This window comes from Buteo buteo, chromosome 9, assembly GCF_964188355.1.
Source record: "Buteo buteo chromosome 9, bButBut1.hap1.1, whole genome shotgun sequence".
Lineage (NCBI taxonomy): Eukaryota > Metazoa > Chordata > Aves > Accipitriformes > Accipitridae > Buteo > Buteo buteo.
Window position 1 is genome coordinate 35,805,899 of NC_134179.1, and position 18,222 is coordinate 35,824,120.

Below are 18,222 nucleotides of genomic sequence, written 5' to 3' on the forward strand. Positions count from 1 at the left end.
TTAAAGTGTACCTAAATGTTTATTAAAGTACAAAATATTAAAATACACTAAAACATAAGACTACAGCTTCAGATGGGGTAAGTCAGTTCTCCAAAATTCAAGTCAAAGGTTGAAAGTGTGTATTCCTTCTTAAGCTAATAAACAATTACAATGACATGGTGAGATTTTGAGAGATTACAGAAAATCTGTTATTAATATCCCATTAAAAAATATTGTAAGGTAAATCAGGTGGCTGTACTTTTAATCCTGAGAAGTGAATTCACACATCTTTTTACTGAAAGAAAATTGTTTCTGGAAAGATATGTCATCTAATATACATTTGTACCATGCCTAACAAAATAAGCCTTGCTTCTCGGCCAAGGTCAGCAGACAGTCCCCTGGGAGAAATACTATGTAGATGGGGAATAAGCACAGAAAACAACATTACACACCCTTGTGCTATACGGCCTTGAACCATTGGTTTTACTGCAGACCTGGTAGCCGATAATGGCAGTTACACACGTATTGGTAGGAAGGATGTTAAATACAGTTTCTGTCTTAGAGAATAAATTTTTACAACATGATAAATAAAAGAAAACCCAACTAACATATAATTATGCAAGAGAAGATCCTACATAAATAGTAATTTTAAATACTGTTCATATTTAATATTAATTCCACAGCATATACAATTGATGTAAATACCAATTTGGTGTGGATGTAAAATAAGTAAAACTTACCAAAATAATTCAACAACAGATAAACAAAATTAAGTTCCTGAAATATCCACCAGCAAATTTGTTTAAAGTTCACCAATAATCAGTACTCAGAACACATCTAGAGAAACCATTCTATACTTCATTTCCATTCCAAATAACACACCGAATACCTGCATATCAAATTTCATGTGCTCACTACCTGAAGATGACAGGAGATAGACACACCAATTTGTGATGAAAAATATTTCTATTATATGACATGGCAAGAAAATTTTCCAAGTGATGTTTGAAATTTTGACATATCTGCAGCTTTAGTGACAGTTAAATTAATTACGTGTAAGATAATCCTTCTTTACAGAGACTTCCTCTCCCCCTTCATTCCTCAAGGGGGTCAGGTCACCTGCTCAACTGATGCTTGCAGTCCCCTCCTTTAAACCCTACAGCAAACATGGAGGGCCAAAAGACACACGGAGATGACGGATTCCCTACATCTCCATCTCCAGCCACCTTGGAATATACAGTGTTCTTAAGGTTGTTCCATTACCTATATGGCTCTGTTCCTTTGTCTCCCCCGACTGGATTCTCCACATAGGATTTAGCCCCTTATCAGTCACAGAGAAGATCTCGCAATTACTCTTGCAATTCAAAATCACAGCGAATTTGTGGGGTTGCTCTGGTCAGTGAGAATGTATGGACATGAGGTTTGGAAACCTTAGTAATGTTCTCTCTGCTGCCTTACACTTTGCTTACTCTTGGGAAAGAGCAAGCAGATAAATAACCCTCCCTGTTGCTGTAGAGCTACATGACCCAGAAAGTACATCATAGGTATAGGAAGAGTTCTTGCTCCCTTTCCTTTCCTTCTGTAAGAAAGTCATCAGTTTGGGGATTGCCAATATGAGGATCATGTAGATGACCTTCAGTGAGTCCGGCAGAGTCACCAAGATGGTCAGAGGGTTGGACGGTGTGACCTGTGCGGAGAGGCTGAAGGAACTGGGCTTCTTTAGCTCAGAGAAGAAAAGAAAGATTCAGGGGACGTAACAGCAGCCTTAAAGTACTGAAGAGGAGATTACTGACACAACCCAAGTGTATGGCAGGAGAATGAGAAACAATGCTTATAAATTGAGATAGGGCAGGTTCCAACAGGATATAAAGGAAAATTCCCCACTATGAGGGCAATGAAGCATTGGAACAGGAGATTGCCTGGAGAAGTTGTGGAATCTCTGTTCTTGGAGATTTTCAAGGCCCAGCTGGACAAAGCCCAGAGATACCTGGTCAGAAATCAATGTTGACTCTGCTTTGAGCAGGAGATTGAACAAAATAACTGCCCGAGGTCTCTCCTAATCTGTGATTCTAATGTGGTCCAAAATCAACAGCTGTAGATCCCAGACCTTGGCACTGAAGGATGCCTCTAAATAGGAAGCCCTTAAATCCCACATCCCATGTCCTGCCATGCAAGAGCAGCCAGACTTACCATCTAGTGCCTGTTACTGCATGAACAGTGCCTAAGATAGGCTCGTTAGCGGCTACAGCAAAGCCAGCTCTTCATTAGTCAACATTCTCACTGCAACACACCTACATTTCATTTTAATCTTGGTTATCAATCTAACGAGTTTATTTTCCAGAGATTTGTTGTTTCTGATGATACATATCTGCAGATCAACCGTTTGTAGCTTTCTTTGAAAACAACTCTGTCTTCGTTCAGGTGTCTGGGTAGAGACTAATCTACCTACCGTCTGTCTGTCAGTGCAAGACGTAAAACACGCTTGCCTGGCACCAGCCAGTGCCTGACAGCATACATTGCCGAACTGATACTGGATTAGTAGGTGCTGAGGTGTATCCAGGCTGTTTGTGACTTGGTGAAAGAATTTTAGCAGGCAGTTTAATAGGTTAACAAGTGTTTGCAGTATATTACAAGTCGTAAGACAGATTGATTAGATGCAAACAAGCACTCCCCAAATTCTCTTACACACCCAGTAATATGTCCATCAGCCTTCAAACCTGTACTACATGGAAATTTTCAGAGTCTTATTCCCTGAAGATGAAAGGAGATAGAAGTGCCAGTTGCTGAAGGACAAGATTTCACTTGCAAAATGATTTTCCAGGTAAAGTTAGAAACCTTGCCATACATGTGGCTTTGGTGACAATTAAGTTGATGGACTAAGCTAGGTTTTCAATGTATGTGACAACAATAATAATATTGCATTACATTTATAAACTACATTCCACTTCAGGCTCTCTAAACCAATTTGCAAGCAATTACGTTAAAAATACTGCTATGTGTGTTGCTACCCATGTATTATAGATGGGAAAGAAATCACAGAAAGTGTCAAAATGCCTACAGGTGTACAGAAAGCCTTGATCTAACCAGAAGTTGCATCCAAATCCCCTGACTGCTAGTCTGCTCCTTTCATGAAAAGATTACATGTCTTTTCATGTCTTTGCCTTTTTCTTACAGATATTTTGTTTCTCTTAAGGCTTATGCTTCTATACAGCCATCTTTCTACTTCTCTCCCTTAAATTATTTCTTAGGTGTGAATGCCATACAGTTGGCATAGAAAATACTTAAAATTAAGTGTGCCACTTAATAAGAATTCTATGCCAGTTAAAATTAATTGCCAAATTCTGCCTTCAGTGAAGTCAATGGAAGTTTGACCATGGCATCGAGTGAGACAGGGCCAATATTAAAAAATACAGGAAGTGTGAGATGGAGGATAGACAGTGGGCTGTTTTGATACTGGTATAAAGGAGAATCAAAACACAATGATCATGTGTCCAGGTGAGTGAATAGACCATGTGTGTCCTCTAGCCAATGCCTTTAAGACAAGAACCAGAAAGCAAAATGAAATTAATTATACAAATGCTCTGGCAGCTGGCTTTGGCAGTTACAACATGTATTTTTGATGAAATGCTTCCCAGATCCCAGAGACAAGCCCAAACTAGCCCCCACAACCCAGATACTTACACAACTGCAAATCACAACCAGCTTCCTAATGAGCTGATCCCAAAATCCCAACTCTGATGGCCCAAACCTTGGGGAAGTAGGGGTTCACACCCAGATACAGGCATAGCAATCCAAACCCAGTACTCTACCTTCATTAGAGTACCTTTCTTAGAAAAAAACTACTACCAAAGGTCTATCTAAGCCCTAAGTTTGTTTCTGTCACAAGCCATTAATAACATTCAGGAGAAAACTGTAAAAAAGAGGTTGAAGGTGACCTTTGTCTTGAGACAGCTCCCTAATAACCAATAGCTGTGGGTTTTCTGAGATAGAGGTTGCATTCAAGCATTCAAGTAGCTGAAAAGATACCATCAGAGCCAATGTATGAATTGTTGTTTGTATGGAGCATATCAGTAGAAGTACTTTTAGTGTATTCAGATGCACACAGAAACACCACCCCTCCACCCCGCCCTGGCTTATCCTGGGCAAACAGAGTTTCATTTTGGTTTGGGTAAGAAAGCAAAAATTTTCAGATTTGCTGTAAAAGTGGTAGAACTCACTGGAGTTAAACACATGACTATCTCTGCATATAAATCAAAATGCAGCTCTCAGAGGAGCTCCACGGCATACAGTGTGAGAAGGGCGAGAAATGTGTCAGTGTGAGTGTGGGTTCAGCTCAGACTCTGCTCAAGGACGTAGGAGGAAACAGAAACTTAACTGACGATAAAATTTTCCAAAGGGCTAATTTACCCAAAGCAAACCATTACAGTCATAAACAAGTCTCACCTAGAGATGATGTGCTGAATTGAGTCAGTGAAAAATCCTCAGGGAGAGCTGGAGGCACAGCTGGGCAACGGGCACAGTGCAGTGCCAGCAAGAAGCCTGCTCTGCCCCCAGTTTAGCGCGAGGCTTCTGGCAAGGGATTTCATCACTACTTGTATCAACGTCCTCATCTCTTTGATTAGGCTAGTATTTTCCTTTCTTAGTACGGCCATCAAGAGTCAGTGCTTGTAGGATACTACACAGTTCTCAGAAGACTATTGCACTTCCTAAAATGTTTTATAAAGGAAACAATGACATCCATAAAGTAGATGACTGCCCTTGACACTATTTTTTTTCTCTAGATTTATGGCTAGCTTTTTCTTAAAGCAGTTACATGCTTCTGTTTCTTTGGCTGATAGAGCATTGGACAAACTACTCTCTCTCAATGTGAAGTTTTTTCTAATTCTTCTTGAGCATCACATCTTCTGAGCTAAAAGGCCATTTTTTTCTCCCACTAACAGCAGTCAAAACAATATACCTACATCTGTAGGAAGATCTTGGCTTATGATTTCTATGCCACTGTTTTGGAATTCTACATATAGACGAAAGACCCACCTTCTTTCCTAACCCTAACTTACCATTGAAAATAGTTTATTGCTAAGTCCTTTAAATAGGGTAATAATAGTCCCTTAAAAAAGGTGAAAAGCACTGGTGCTGGGTTTTTGACTTAAGCTCCATGTGAGGATCTGTTAGGATAGTAATGGTGAGTGTTTTTAGTAGTGAAGGAAAACAGATTTTTTTTTCCCCTGTGTGAAGGAAGAAACACTTGGCCAAATCCCAGGGGTTATGGAAGAGAGAACAGAACTGCAGAGCATTTCAGAAGGAGACATTCCATGGGTACCACTGAAATGATTCAAACTGTAATCAACTATCCCTGCTACCCCAAAATACAGGTGCATGTGCATTTGGGAATGAGATGAGTATCAAATTGCAAATTGAGTCACTTGACAAGCTTGTTTTACCCTTTTACCCTTCCAATTATGCAAGCAAGTTTGTGACTCAGCATCTACACAAGTCTGTTCTCCACTGACAAGACAAATCAGTTCTGCAGCTGAGTCAGTCAGAGCAGCCCTTTTCACAGTGATAAATTCAGCAGGCAGTCACAGTATGGAAAAGATTGTGGAGCCTTTATTCTGTGTGCAGTTACCTATGTGAGACAGACTAAATACATTTTAAAGGAGAATAATCTTCAGCTCATCTTCACACAAGGAACTAATTAAATGGGGGAGAGAAAAGCTGTCATGGGATTACACTGATCGGTGTTCATGGTCCTTTAACTAAAAGAGATTAGATTTTCTTTCTGATAGCGTTTTCTGTTGGTAGTGTTGTGTGCTCATCCCTTGCTTATAAAAATCATCCAGCAACTTGCTGTAATTGCAGTTGTAGTTGAGAATTAATTTCTTCAATTGTCTTTGACTTTTCTTTCAAGGGTTGCAGATAATTTCCTACATTTTAGAGTGTGACAAGGGTGGAGGAGTCATGCCAGTTAGAGGCAGTCACAGACTCATGCACATGTTGGCATGGGAATCTCTGCCCCAGCCCGTGCCTGGAATGCCGACTTTTTTTGCTGACACATCTGGAACCAACAATAATCTTTCCTTACTCTTTAGGCTTGGTCCTTTTCAGGTGCCAAGTATGAATGACTGTTGCCAATGGTCTTAGCACTTGAAATACCTAACCCTTAACACCTACTGACAGAATCTCTGGGCTGCATTTGGAGCTGAAAGTGAAGAACCTCTGGGGTAGATTGCACTTCCCTCTGCCTGTAAGAAATATAACCCATTAGTCCTGTTCAAAACTAGGTATCTTTACGCCCATGCCCAGAGGTGAACCTCACCAATGGCCACATTAGTTGGCATTATAATAATCCCACTGTGAGGCCATGAATGAGGCCCCACTGGGTGAACTGCAGTACAAAAACTGTAGGAGAACGCCTTAGCCAAGAGAAGCACATTGTTACGTTACATGAGGCTGAAAAAGATAGGGAAAACAAAACAGAGAGTTATGGTTTGCAAATCTTTTAATTTCATACTGAAATCTTTTCCAAAACGTCAAAAATGGGTTTCAATACACAGCTGTACGTGAATACCGAATTGTCTATTCTTCACAACAGCTATTCTGAGAGATGCATCAGTCGTCTTCTACACAATCTACGCACATCCTGTTGGGGCTCTAGATCACAACCCCAGTGTTGACGGTTTTCACAATGACTGGTGCTTTTCTTAAAGCCTCTGTCCCTGCAACCATTCGAGCATGTGAACATTTCAGCCTTAATTTTCTAAAACTAAGTACCTTTAAACATCATAAAAATAAATACTTTCAAACATTTATGGAGAAAAGCAAATACAAACTAATTGAAATACAGACTTTGAAAATGCAAGAAGAAAAAAAAAAGAAAGCGAACAATATACATTACTTAAAAACAATAGCAAAAAAAATAACCATTTTAAAAGCTTACTTAAAAATTTCCAGCTTTAGGTGATTTCTGAGTGCCTGGGTTTGACAACACTTTGTCCAGCAGTTTTTTTGATTTTTTTCCAGTTCAAGGCTTCTCAGTCTGCATGGTGCCGAGGAGATAGGGAGATACATTACAATCTAAAACAGTTAATCTTTCTGCTGTACTCCTGTCGTGGTTTAACCCCAGCCAGCAACTAAGCACCACACAGCCACTCACTCACATATATTTGCTTTCCAAAATCAACAATTCTCTTTCAAGCTCTCAAATCACATGCCAAAATGCATAGATGGGATGGCTATCACCGTACATTACTAACATTGCCCAAACCTGACTATAAATACCTTGCTTCCAGTGGCTCATTCCTTGCCAAGTCTCAACACTCTGGGTTTACTTTTTTATTTTGAGGATCTGTTGAATTAAACCATTTTCAGCTTATGACAAACAAGACATTCCCAAGAATGAAAACAGCAAGCAAGAAGACATTTATCTTGAGTTATAAAGAACTGTGCTTTGAACACATAAACTTCTCTATGGTGCTTGGTGTTGTGAAAAATTATGTTCTATCTGCCTTAAATGTAAACAACAATACTTTGATAAAGCTGAAAGTGAGATACATTGCTTAGCCTTATTAGGGAAAGCTTTACTTTTACAGTAAATGCAAGAGGATTATGTACATTTCTTATTTCAAATGAGGAAGTTCCTAACCCAAATTGAGAAAGAAACAGTTAACTGGCAGTTACTGGTTTGCCTTTTTCTAGAGATGCACAGAAGGAACAGTTATATTCTTCCTTCTGTAATGATGCTAATTTCCTAAATATCCATTTGCTCTCTCCTTTGCTGTCTGCCCCATGAGCAATCCATAGCCTGAAATTTCATAACATAAATTAGTACAACACACACCAAATAGACGAGCTGATGGTTCCCTGATATCAGCAGCTCCATACTTCTCCTGCTATTATTGTTCACTTTTATGAACTGACTTCTGTGCGTTAACAGGTGAGTTTTACCCTTGTACAGAATACAGATGACATATTTTTGTCAAGATAAGGATGATGACACCAATGTCCTCCATGCTTACTGCAGAGGAGGAGGTGAAATGATGAATACTTTTGCATGTGTGTGTAGGGGGGGGGGAAGCTGGAGGGGGAAAAGGCTGGTTACAGATGTGCTTCCTTGTACAGAATATTTTTAAGTACCATTCTGAAGAATCAGTATTTTTAAAACATGATACTTACATGGCAGATAAAAAAAGAAACAGCTGCATTAAGCAGCTTCAAGGGTCAGACTTAAAAAAAGGAAAGTCACCTCCTCTGTCCTTACTCTTCCCTGCACATAGGAAGAAGACAGAGATATGATATACAGAGCTACTCAATGGTCAAATCAATTTCTTCCAATTTAAGCTCATGTACATTTCTGATATCTTCTCTAGGGCCTATTTAAAGATGTATCTTTCATCATTGCTACTTTCTTGTACTTTATTGAACACAATCAATAGTTGCATTAGCCGCAACAGTTTATCTGGGGTGAATGAAGGAAAGATACCCAAAGAAAAGTGTGGGCAGAATACAGCTGCATCTTGGATAGTCCTGTAGTCTTCCCTAGTTTTGTTGTGTTTACTATTATTACTTCATTTTATTTCAAAATGCGTGACAAGAACAAACCTGTCCCATTACAAAAAGGTATATGGACACAAGCAATTTCAATTCACCTGGCAGACTATTATTAGCTCTATTTTTAGCCTGAAGCAGTAACTAATCACATTAGTGGAGGGCCTTTATTTTCAAAGTGATGGCTTTGGAATAGAGAACTTCCCTTTAAACCGTGAGTGAGAGCTGCCTCTTCCAGACCTCCGCTGCGCTCTTGGTAGAGGTGCTCCATCTTCCCCCTTCACACCACATTTCTCAGATCACCACATTATTTCAGAATCTCCTCTATAAGCGCTGTGCTAGTGACCCCTACTGTGGCTCTACTTTTAGGGTGCTCCTACACCATGCTAGGAGATTCTCAGTGGCATCTAAATTAAGCTAATTAAATTGTGGTGCACACCTAAGGCACATAACTGTTAGCCAAACATATACAGAAGAGGAGTAGTGTGTCTAAGAGGAGTAGTGTGTCATGGTAATATTCACAAGCAAGCGATGGAGTGTGAGGCTACTAAACTGAATCTTTGTGCTCCATAAGCTGCTCCTAGGCAAGGGACCATTAGTGCAGGCCACAGATCTACACAGTTTGATAGAGAAGGGTCTAACACAGGGTCAATTAACCTGATCAGGACCTTTACGTTTTCACTCTGCCATCATGCAACAATAGTGTACTACAGAATACATTATTTTAGAAATGCTTTAGGGAGTTTTAATAAAGCTTAGTGCATAAGTCTGGTGGCATATGATGCAACAAAACCAAAACAAAAATATCCTAAACCCGTTGAAACTGATGTTAAAAAGAGTTCATTTTCAATCCAACATTTTATTTCCCACAAGCTGCAAATCACTCAGTACAACAGCCTCCTGTCCCAAGTTTCAATACACCATAACATAGCAAAGCCTAAGCATGGCACTGCCCAATACTAAATGATGCCTGTCCCGAACCTCAGGCCAAGATAATTTTCCAGCAGTGAATTTCTCCAGTTGCAGTCTGATTTAAAATAACATTATTCCCCTTTCCAGATAGGAACATTGATACACAGCAGCTTGAAGTGTAGGCTTTCAATGGTACGATATACAGTGTTGTTTCTTTTCCTATTTTTTTTATTCAATGTTCTTATCTGACAGCTTTGGCAAAGAAACAGCCGCACAACCCTAAAAGAAGCTCTCAGATGTTTGAGTATTTATACACTATAAAATGAAAGCAATAGTAAAACATAGTTTCTAGCAGTGGAGGAAAATTTAAAACTTACCCATGCTTGCAGGGACTGTATTCCTCCATCTCAGAAGCAGCCCCAAAGGCTGCAGGTCGTTACAGTGTGAAGGCATATTCTTACACTGGAGCAGAATCACAATTCTGACTGCAAGGAAAAGAAATTAGAGGAGCTTGCACAGAACAAGGTGGAGAAAGAGACTTGCTTATGAAAACAGATTTTCACAGGATCTCTGAGAAAAGCAGTAAAAAGATCTTCTACCTGTTACAGGGCCAAAATAAGGGCTTCCTGAGGCTGTTGATGTTGGTAGGCTATAACAGCCTTTGAGAAACGGCACACATTACAACACGGCTTTTGCAGTGCATGTGATGACATGGGAAATCTGAGGGAAAAAAAATAAATTAAAGGAAAGTAACTTTTGTGGCCTAAAATTGCTAAGTGGTAATGTGACCTCTGCAAATACTGATTTAAGAACCCTGTTACAGCAGAAGCAACATATTTTTAATGAAATGCATACTTTTAACAAAAAAAGGTAATTTTCCACAAAAAGACATTAATTTAGTATCATTATTTAATTTCTAGCACCATTCTTTCCGGGCTAACGCAATCTCAAATATTCTTTTTTTCTGTGAAATTGTATTTGTAGGATAAATATAGTGAAGAATACAGGAATTTCTGAAAAAAAATACGGCGCACACCTCCATTTTTTCTTCTTCCTGGGTGTGTGTTGGTTTTATCTATTAAAATCGTAGCATCCCCTTGTCTGTGGGGTATTTATGCCTTCATTCTTCTACCTGAAGAGTCAGTAGGAAATTTAAAAACCCGGCTATATCTTGCAGTGGATAGCCGCTATCTTTGTTGGTCCAGCAGCCTACTCTACCCTCTTTCTCTATATTTTGGAGGAGCAACCAACTACTCCCGATTTATGGAAGAAGAATTTATGTAGGTCAAACCCTGACATCAAGTGGCCACTGCCATTCATGACATGCTCCCGGTGCCTCGGCCATTTGAAACTTGGCTTTAAATGATACGGCTTTAATCTCCAAATAAACCATTTTGGCACTTAAATCAACACATTTATGTGATTTCCATAAGTAAGCATCGGTTGTTTCAGACACTAATTATTTATCAACCTGACTTCAGAGACCAAGTCAAATATCAAATACTCTGATAATTATATTTAATGGCATTCAGTACACAACCCTTGAAATATCCTAAAATGCTAAATTATTCAGGAATCCTAATTGTGCAAGCGTATTACCACTAAGTGATAATTCTCTCTATATAAATCTGCATCTGTGCACCCATGCATACTTACACACATCCTCTTCCTCTTCCCAGTCATTTAGTATTCCTAAACTTGAAATGAAACGTGCCCAGGTGCAGGCATTCATTTTGCACAGACCCAACAAGAAAAACAAGGTCCAACAACAGATTTTATTTTTGTGTGGAAGAAGAAATGAAGATAAAGTGACTATAATTGAATATAATTCTTCAAAGCTAGGAGCTGAAACTTGGTATTTTTCAAGTGAAACTTGAAGTTAGGTAATTACTTGTAAATATTTGTTACTTGCCTGTTGGCTGGTAATTTTACTACTTATTTTTTTCTTCCTAGTATTGGTAAGCTTGTCTGGTATTCTCAGAGGAGTTTTTGGTCAAAGCCAACAAAGAGTGAAGTTTTGGTACTTATTTTCCTAGAGCTCTGGATGCCTGAATGCAGTGTTTTAATCTAGCCCGCTATCATGCTTGCTGAAAATTTCAGGTTTACACTTCCCTTTCAGGGTGTTTTTTTGAACTAGAACTCTAACAACTGTTTGAAACTCCTGCAAAAATTGCAAGAGATGGATAAGCTTCTGGGCATCTTTTCTCTTCCAAAGACTGATTGATTATTTTAATCAATACATCTCCTAGCTTAGAGTTTCCGAGATGGTAACTTCAGAACAGCTCTGAGATCAGCCCTACATGTCACTGTGCTGGCACTGATCACCTATCAAAGTTAGCATCCTTCATACCATCCTGCTTTTTAAAAAGATACTATTTAAAAAAGAAATGAAAGCTTTCGCATGTTCATAATATGTCTTTCTTTGTCTTTCTGTACACTAGCATACATAGAAGCTCCTGAGGAGTTGCATTTGTTTGTTTTTTCTCTCTTGGTCTCTCTGGAAGCAACCACAGAATGCAATTGCTGTATCCAGCTGAGTAAAACTGCTTCCTGCTAAGTAAGCCTTGATAGCAATGACTCAACAGATCCTTGTAAAAATAATAATAATAATAAAAAAAATTATAGTCCTCATTTAGTTCTTTGCACTAAAGGATAAGGACACTTCAGGACGTTGTTTTGACGTTGCTTTCTGTGGCCTTGGTTTTATACGATGCTTGCTTTTAAACAAGGGGCTTAGAATCATCTGGGTTTTCACAGAACATTTCTGTGGATTTCTTTTGACTATAGGGCGTTTACAAGGACAGGAAGAAATAGCTCATTGTCCTATTGGAAAATTTCTGGCAATGTGTCTTTCCTATTTTAAAACAAGTAATTAAAACCAGTACTATCATATGAAAGCATGAATCATTTCATGCATTTTTAAACTTAACATCATGCAAGCTCTTGAAGAGAGCTGGAGAAGAAAGACTACTTTTTTGGTGGATGATAAAATTTATTTCAAGCTACAGTTTGACCAAAGAAGGTAGGCAATGCAATTTATAATCGCTGTGGTTTTTATATCTGCTTGTGAGTTTAACATTCACGCAAAAATACTACCTGCGCTGTCAACAAATCTTTTTCAACAGTAATACTTAATTTTGGCTTAAAATCCCTTCACCCTGCTCAGCTGCAAAGCCTGCCTGGGGAAATGTAACTAAGAGCTCTGCACCTTACAAAGCAACAGGGATGGGACCTACAGTACTGTTCCTCAGCTGCATGTAGCAGAACTGACCGTAGCAAACTACTTATTTTGGGAGCACCGGCAAATGCTATGGACTTCTTTAGCCTTTCTCCACATGGACTCCTTGTACGAGAGCTACCACAGAAAATGCAGCATTGCCCTCTAGCTAAGCAAAGGGCTAATGAAAAGGAGTGGTTTGGGTTGCTCCTGGCACCTCCTGTATGTTTTTCTGGTAGCTTTTTCTTTCTTCGGAGCAAGACTTCCAGTGTCACTTAAACCGAGATGCCATGTATACAGAGAGGGTGTCAGGAGCTGGGATAAGCTGTGCCCTGAAGCCTGAGCCTCAGGGTTTGGCTTCCGTATTTTCCAAAGTCTCCTGGCAAACTGAGACTTTCTGCTGTTGTTCCCCATGACCCATTATCTAGGTATTTTGTAGCCAGATTTGATAGGGCATGCCCCTTTGATTTTCAGCTGGATTAAGCAGTAGCTACAGTATCAAAGCTGTATCTTTGCTTTAAAAATTTATTTGCGGCTGGAGGCTTTTAACCTGAGGCACAGGGCTCACTTAAGCGCCAGGCTTGACTTGAGGCTCAGCCTTGTACCTGTCTTGAGAACACCAGACCCTGAACTAGTCGCTAATCCTCAAGTACGAGCTTTAAACTAACGATGTCTCACAGATGCCGGCCTGGAGTCGCGACTGTCACTCGGCTTACTACTGGGTGAGTCAACCGAAGTAGTTAAATGATTCGATTACGGATCCCATTAATCTGCCAGGGCCCTCCCCGCGGCCCTTTCCGCCCCCCCGGGCAGGGACTCCCGCCGTGGCCGGTCTCCTCGGCGCCGACCCCCCCCCCCCCCCGCCACCGCCGCCCGGCCAGGCCGCAGAGCGCAGGGGGGGCCAGCGCCCCCCGCCCCCGCCGCGGAGAAGACCACAACTCCCGTCATGCCCCGCCGGCCGCGCTCCCATCGCGCACCGCGGCAGGAAAGCACCGACCTGATGGAAGCTTTTTTTTTCATTTTTTTTTTTTTAATTTCCGTTCAGACCGGGCGGCGGAGCCCTCAGTAACCGGTACCGGCGCAGCGGCGGGAAAACGGCTGCTGCGCCCCGGCCGGAAAAGGACCGAGGCGCCGAGGCGCGTCACTTCCGCTCGCCATTTCGCGCAGCCCCTCCGCCGCCATGACGGACCGCTACACCATCCACAGCCAGCTGGAGCACCTGCAGTCCAAGTACATCGGGACGGGCCACGCCGACACCACCAAGTGGGAGTGGCTGGTGAACCAGCACCGGGACTCGTACTGCTCCTACATGGGCCACTTCGACCTGCTCAACTACTTCGCCATCGCCGAGAACGAGAGCAAGGCGCGCGTCCGCTTCAACCTCATGGAGAAGATGCTGCAGCCCTGCGGGCCGCCCGCCGACAAGCCCGACGAGTCCTAACCCGCCCCGGCCCCGGCCCCCGGGAAGGCCCCGGCGAGCAGGGGGAGCGTTGGCGCCTGCGGCCCTTCGGCCTCGTGGTCCCTCCGCTTTGGCCTGTTGTCCCCTCGGAGGACCCGGGCAGGGAGAAGTCCTGCAAAATGCCCGCTTCTGGACAGCTTCGGCTCTTCTAGCTTGTACAGTCGTTCGGATTTCTTACAGTGGAAAATAATAAAACTTGCTGGGCATTTCTAATGGTTCGTTTGGCAATCTGCTAATAAGAGCTCTTTCTTCTAAAAGGAGTGCCGGTTACTAGGTATTTAGCCTTTCGATGCAACCGTCCGAGGTGCAAGTCTCAGATACTTTACAGATAGCATTTTCCCAGCCGGGCTGATCGGTGCTTCCTTACCAAAACTGTGTTTTGAGGAGAGAGAGGAAGGTTGCTGACAGTCAAAGGGTCTCATTTGTTGTTAGCATTTGCTGTGTGTGGTGATTTGTGGTACAGCGTCAGTCAGTTGCTCTAGTGCTTTAAAACTCCAAAATGGCTTTTCTTTAAATACCATTTTCTTGCCTTGTCTTCCTCTTTCCTGTACGTTGAGTTTTCCAAACCTTGATTCTCTCTGATCCAACTTGGCTATTTTTTTTTAACTAATGTTTTCTAGTCATCTAGCAATTAAATTTTTTTCTATGTTACACTAAAGTGTATGAATGTGCGCTTAGACACTGTTAATATGGAATGGGAACATAAGGGTTGCTCACTGCTACCTTGAAGTAAAATGTGTTGAGGTGACAAAATCTTAGACTGCAAACTCAAATGATGTTGATTTTGAATTGTCACTTAAAATAGGCTTTCTGTTCACTTGTCATAGTAAAAAGAAATTCTGAGTGCTAACGAATGGGAAGACCTCAGAGTAAAACTTATATATGCTGCTTGGAGAAGTGCTCTAATTTCTGACATGGGGCATTGTAACCGGGTGGGAGGGTTTTTTGGTGTGGGTTTCTTGTTTGGGTGTTGTTTTGTTTTGTTTTGTTTTTTTACATTGGAGAGGAAAGTTCAGTGTTTTCTGAGCCTATTAAGACTGTATGCAAGCTTACCAATGATTTTTTCTTAAATTGGTGATCTCAAAACTTTTGAGTGATAAACTTTTCACACTTTTTATCGAGTTTTATAAAACTAAGCTATTCATAATACTGTAATGGAATAAGAAAAAATGTACAAGCTCCTGGGGCCACATTAAAGTCAGCACATTCATGTTATGAAGAATTCAAAGACAGCATTTTTCCAGTTCTACGGCACATACTGAGATGAGGGCATGGGTGAAGTGGTCCTAAATAAATTTTACCTGCAAGTTTTGTGGGGACCTACGGCAATTTCTAATAAATGAGGGAGATTTGTAGAAAACTACTCCTTTTCACTTTTCATGCAAGCTGGTGCAGGTAATTTGAAGAGCATTTGTTCCTCACGTGTGTTCCTCATATTAACTAATTAAATGCCTGTTCTGGCTATCACTCTTCCTGCAAAAAAAGATATCTTAAACTGAATATAAGGACTCAGGAACAAGTTATGTGTGGTAAATTAACTGTGAGGACACATCAGCTGCTCTGTAGCTAGTGCCCATTGCATGTTCTTACTTTAGTGTCAAATATGAGGTCTTCTGCCTCTTTCTTTAGAGGCTTTTTCCTTGCACTGGGGCATTGTAGGAAAAAAACAGGCAGAAAAAAAACCCCTCAGGCAGCTGCCACAAAGAAGTTAGCTACAGTGTGCTGCAAGTTCAAACCCTGATTTCCCTTGCCATAACTCACATGTCTTTGGTGTGGATCATTTGGGAAACCACCTGAAGTAATTTGGGATGAGTCTCTCCTGCTGAAGGGTAAGAGTGCCTCGGCAGACTGGGGAGCAAAGGGTTGCAGAGAATTTAACAGGGCACTGTGACTGGGTCCCAGAGACATAGGGAATGGCAGCCAAGACAGCAGGGCAATCCTTGCTTGCAGGCATCTCCCATTTCTCCCTGGTGGGCAGTTGAGAAGATGGTTCAAGGGACTCAGGGTTACACACCCACAAAATAATACTTCCCTTCATGTATGTCACAGCTTCATCTGTTTGTTTTTGGGGGTGTTTGGTGCATCATATAAAGAGTTTTTATTAAGAAAGCAGTAGCCGCCAGTCACAACTAGAATGTATGTGCTGGTTTTGTTTGCCAGGTGAGGTGGGTGCTGTGGGACACGTGCCCTGCCAGCACTCGGCTTACCCCACCAAGCTGCAGGCACCCACCTGAGGCACCTGAAAGCCAGTGGTTAACCCTGTAAATTTTTGTAATTGTTGATTCACAGCTCAGAGGGCAACTACAGCCTTGGGTGGCTTGTTCCTTTTCCCTGCTGGCCTTTGACTTGCCTCCTGCTGAGCTAACACAGGTTGTGTAGAGTGAATTGAAGGAGTAACTGGGTTTTCTCCAGTTTCCTGCTTGGTTTGGAGACTATCCTCATGTAATCCTGTGGCTCTGTTTGCAGGGTTTTTTCGTTACCTGCCAGGGTTTCGTCAGAGATAGTTGTGTCCCATCCATGTTAGTGCACATGGGGATTAAAGAAAAGGGGCTGTTGCTGCTGCAGTAGAGGAGATGGAATTGCGGCTGAATTCCCAGGGAGCAGAGCCAAAGTGCCACTATTTTCACCCAAACTGGGGAACTAATGAATTCCAGCCCTCTCTGTGACCTCCTTCACATATCACTTTTAATCACTGTATGCCTGATGTCAACAGGTCTCTGAACAAGAGGTCAGGGCTGAGCTTGACTGTTGGCCTTGGTGTAGCCTCAGTGCAGACCACTGCCTCCCCCTTCTTACTCAGTCTTCTGTCTGTCCTTTCCATCCCATTTTTCCCCTGCAAGGAGCTGGTTATGCTGTGACACACCACCCACAGCAATAGCAGTATTTTGCTGCTGCTTGACATCCCAGCCGCGCAACACTTCTTCCTGGTGCTGATACCTCGGTTTCATTTTTTTAATGATGTTTGAGGAGAAAAAAACAACCTTACTTTGGCAAAGCCCGTTAGCCTATGAGTAATTGCTCTACTTCGGGCTGACAGCGAGCAACTGGCTTGTGTGAGCTGCCCAGTGGAATAATTTGGGGAAGACTGCAGCTCCAAATTAATTCTATATATACACATTTTGAGATAAAAATCTGGACTGGAGACCTTCCAGAACTGAATTGTCCCCCACAGTTGCTGTGGCTAGAGTAAACAGCAAAATGCCATCTGTGGAGTTTATAAAAGCAGTCTAGATGGGGAGCAGTAACTCTGAGCAGCTTTTCTATGGTGCCGTGGTCTGTCCCGTTCCAGGCGGAGTTAAAACCACACGCCCCCGTTGCAGGGTTGGCCACTGGCATGATGCGTTGCAGCCCGTAGTCACCTGCTGATGCACCGCATCCCACCAGAACCTGCCTCTTCTCGCCGCAGCGGGCAGCTGGCGGCTGCCTCACCGGTGGGGAACGCGGCTGTAAGGGGAGGAAGGCCAGGCGCTTTGCCAGCTGTGGGCGCCCACGCCGGGATGCAAAGGGCTGGCTTCTTTTGAGGGACTTAGCTGGATGAACGGTGTACAGCCCTAATTGCTTTTTGTGCTTGTGGTGCCCCTGGAGATCATCCCAAATCCTGCAGTCAAGCCCCTGGGAGCGCAGTTTGTACTCCATACCAGGCTCGGTATCTACAGCATCATGCAGCATCTGCTTGCGTGTAAGCCAGTCCCACGGGGCTGTGTCATTTCGTGGGCCACAGGAGCATCCTTCAGCTCCCTGCAGCACCCTGACTTGTTTGCCCACATCTTCCAGCTTCTCCAACAAGTAAAGCGTGGTTTTAGAGAGTCACATCCTTCCCCCCACACTGCTGGGGGGTAGGGTGCAGCATGGGAAAGATGGCCTGTTTCTGGGGATCAGTCAGGAGGTATCAATGGGGAAATGACTGAAGCTGATTAGCTGGAAAGAAATTTTTTACCTCAGCATGGATTTTCTGGGGCAGGGAGAGGGAGCACTATGAGGAGGAAAGGAGTGGTGAGGACAAGGCCCTTTTTAGCCCTGGGCACCGGGCAGTGCAGATGGCAGCCCATATGGTGGAATGGAGGGCAGGCTGCAAGGTCCAGCCCCAGTGTCACATGGGGTGGCTGGATCC

General features: G+C 42.3%; 1 protein-coding gene across 1 annotated transcript; it reads left to right on the plus strand.

The window, feature by feature from the left end:
* Nucleotides 1-13,788: 13,788 nt before the first annotated feature.
* SF3B5 (splicing factor 3b subunit 5) lies at nucleotides 13,789-15,008 on the plus strand. Its single transcript, XM_075036051.1, has one exon. It carries the CDS (start codon nucleotides 13,833-13,835, stop codon nucleotides 14,091-14,093), a length of 261 nt encoding a protein of 86 aa, XP_074892152.1. The 5' UTR covers nucleotides 13,789-13,832; the 3' UTR covers nucleotides 14,094-15,008.
* The last annotated feature ends 3,214 nt before the right edge of the window (nucleotides 15,009-18,222 follow it).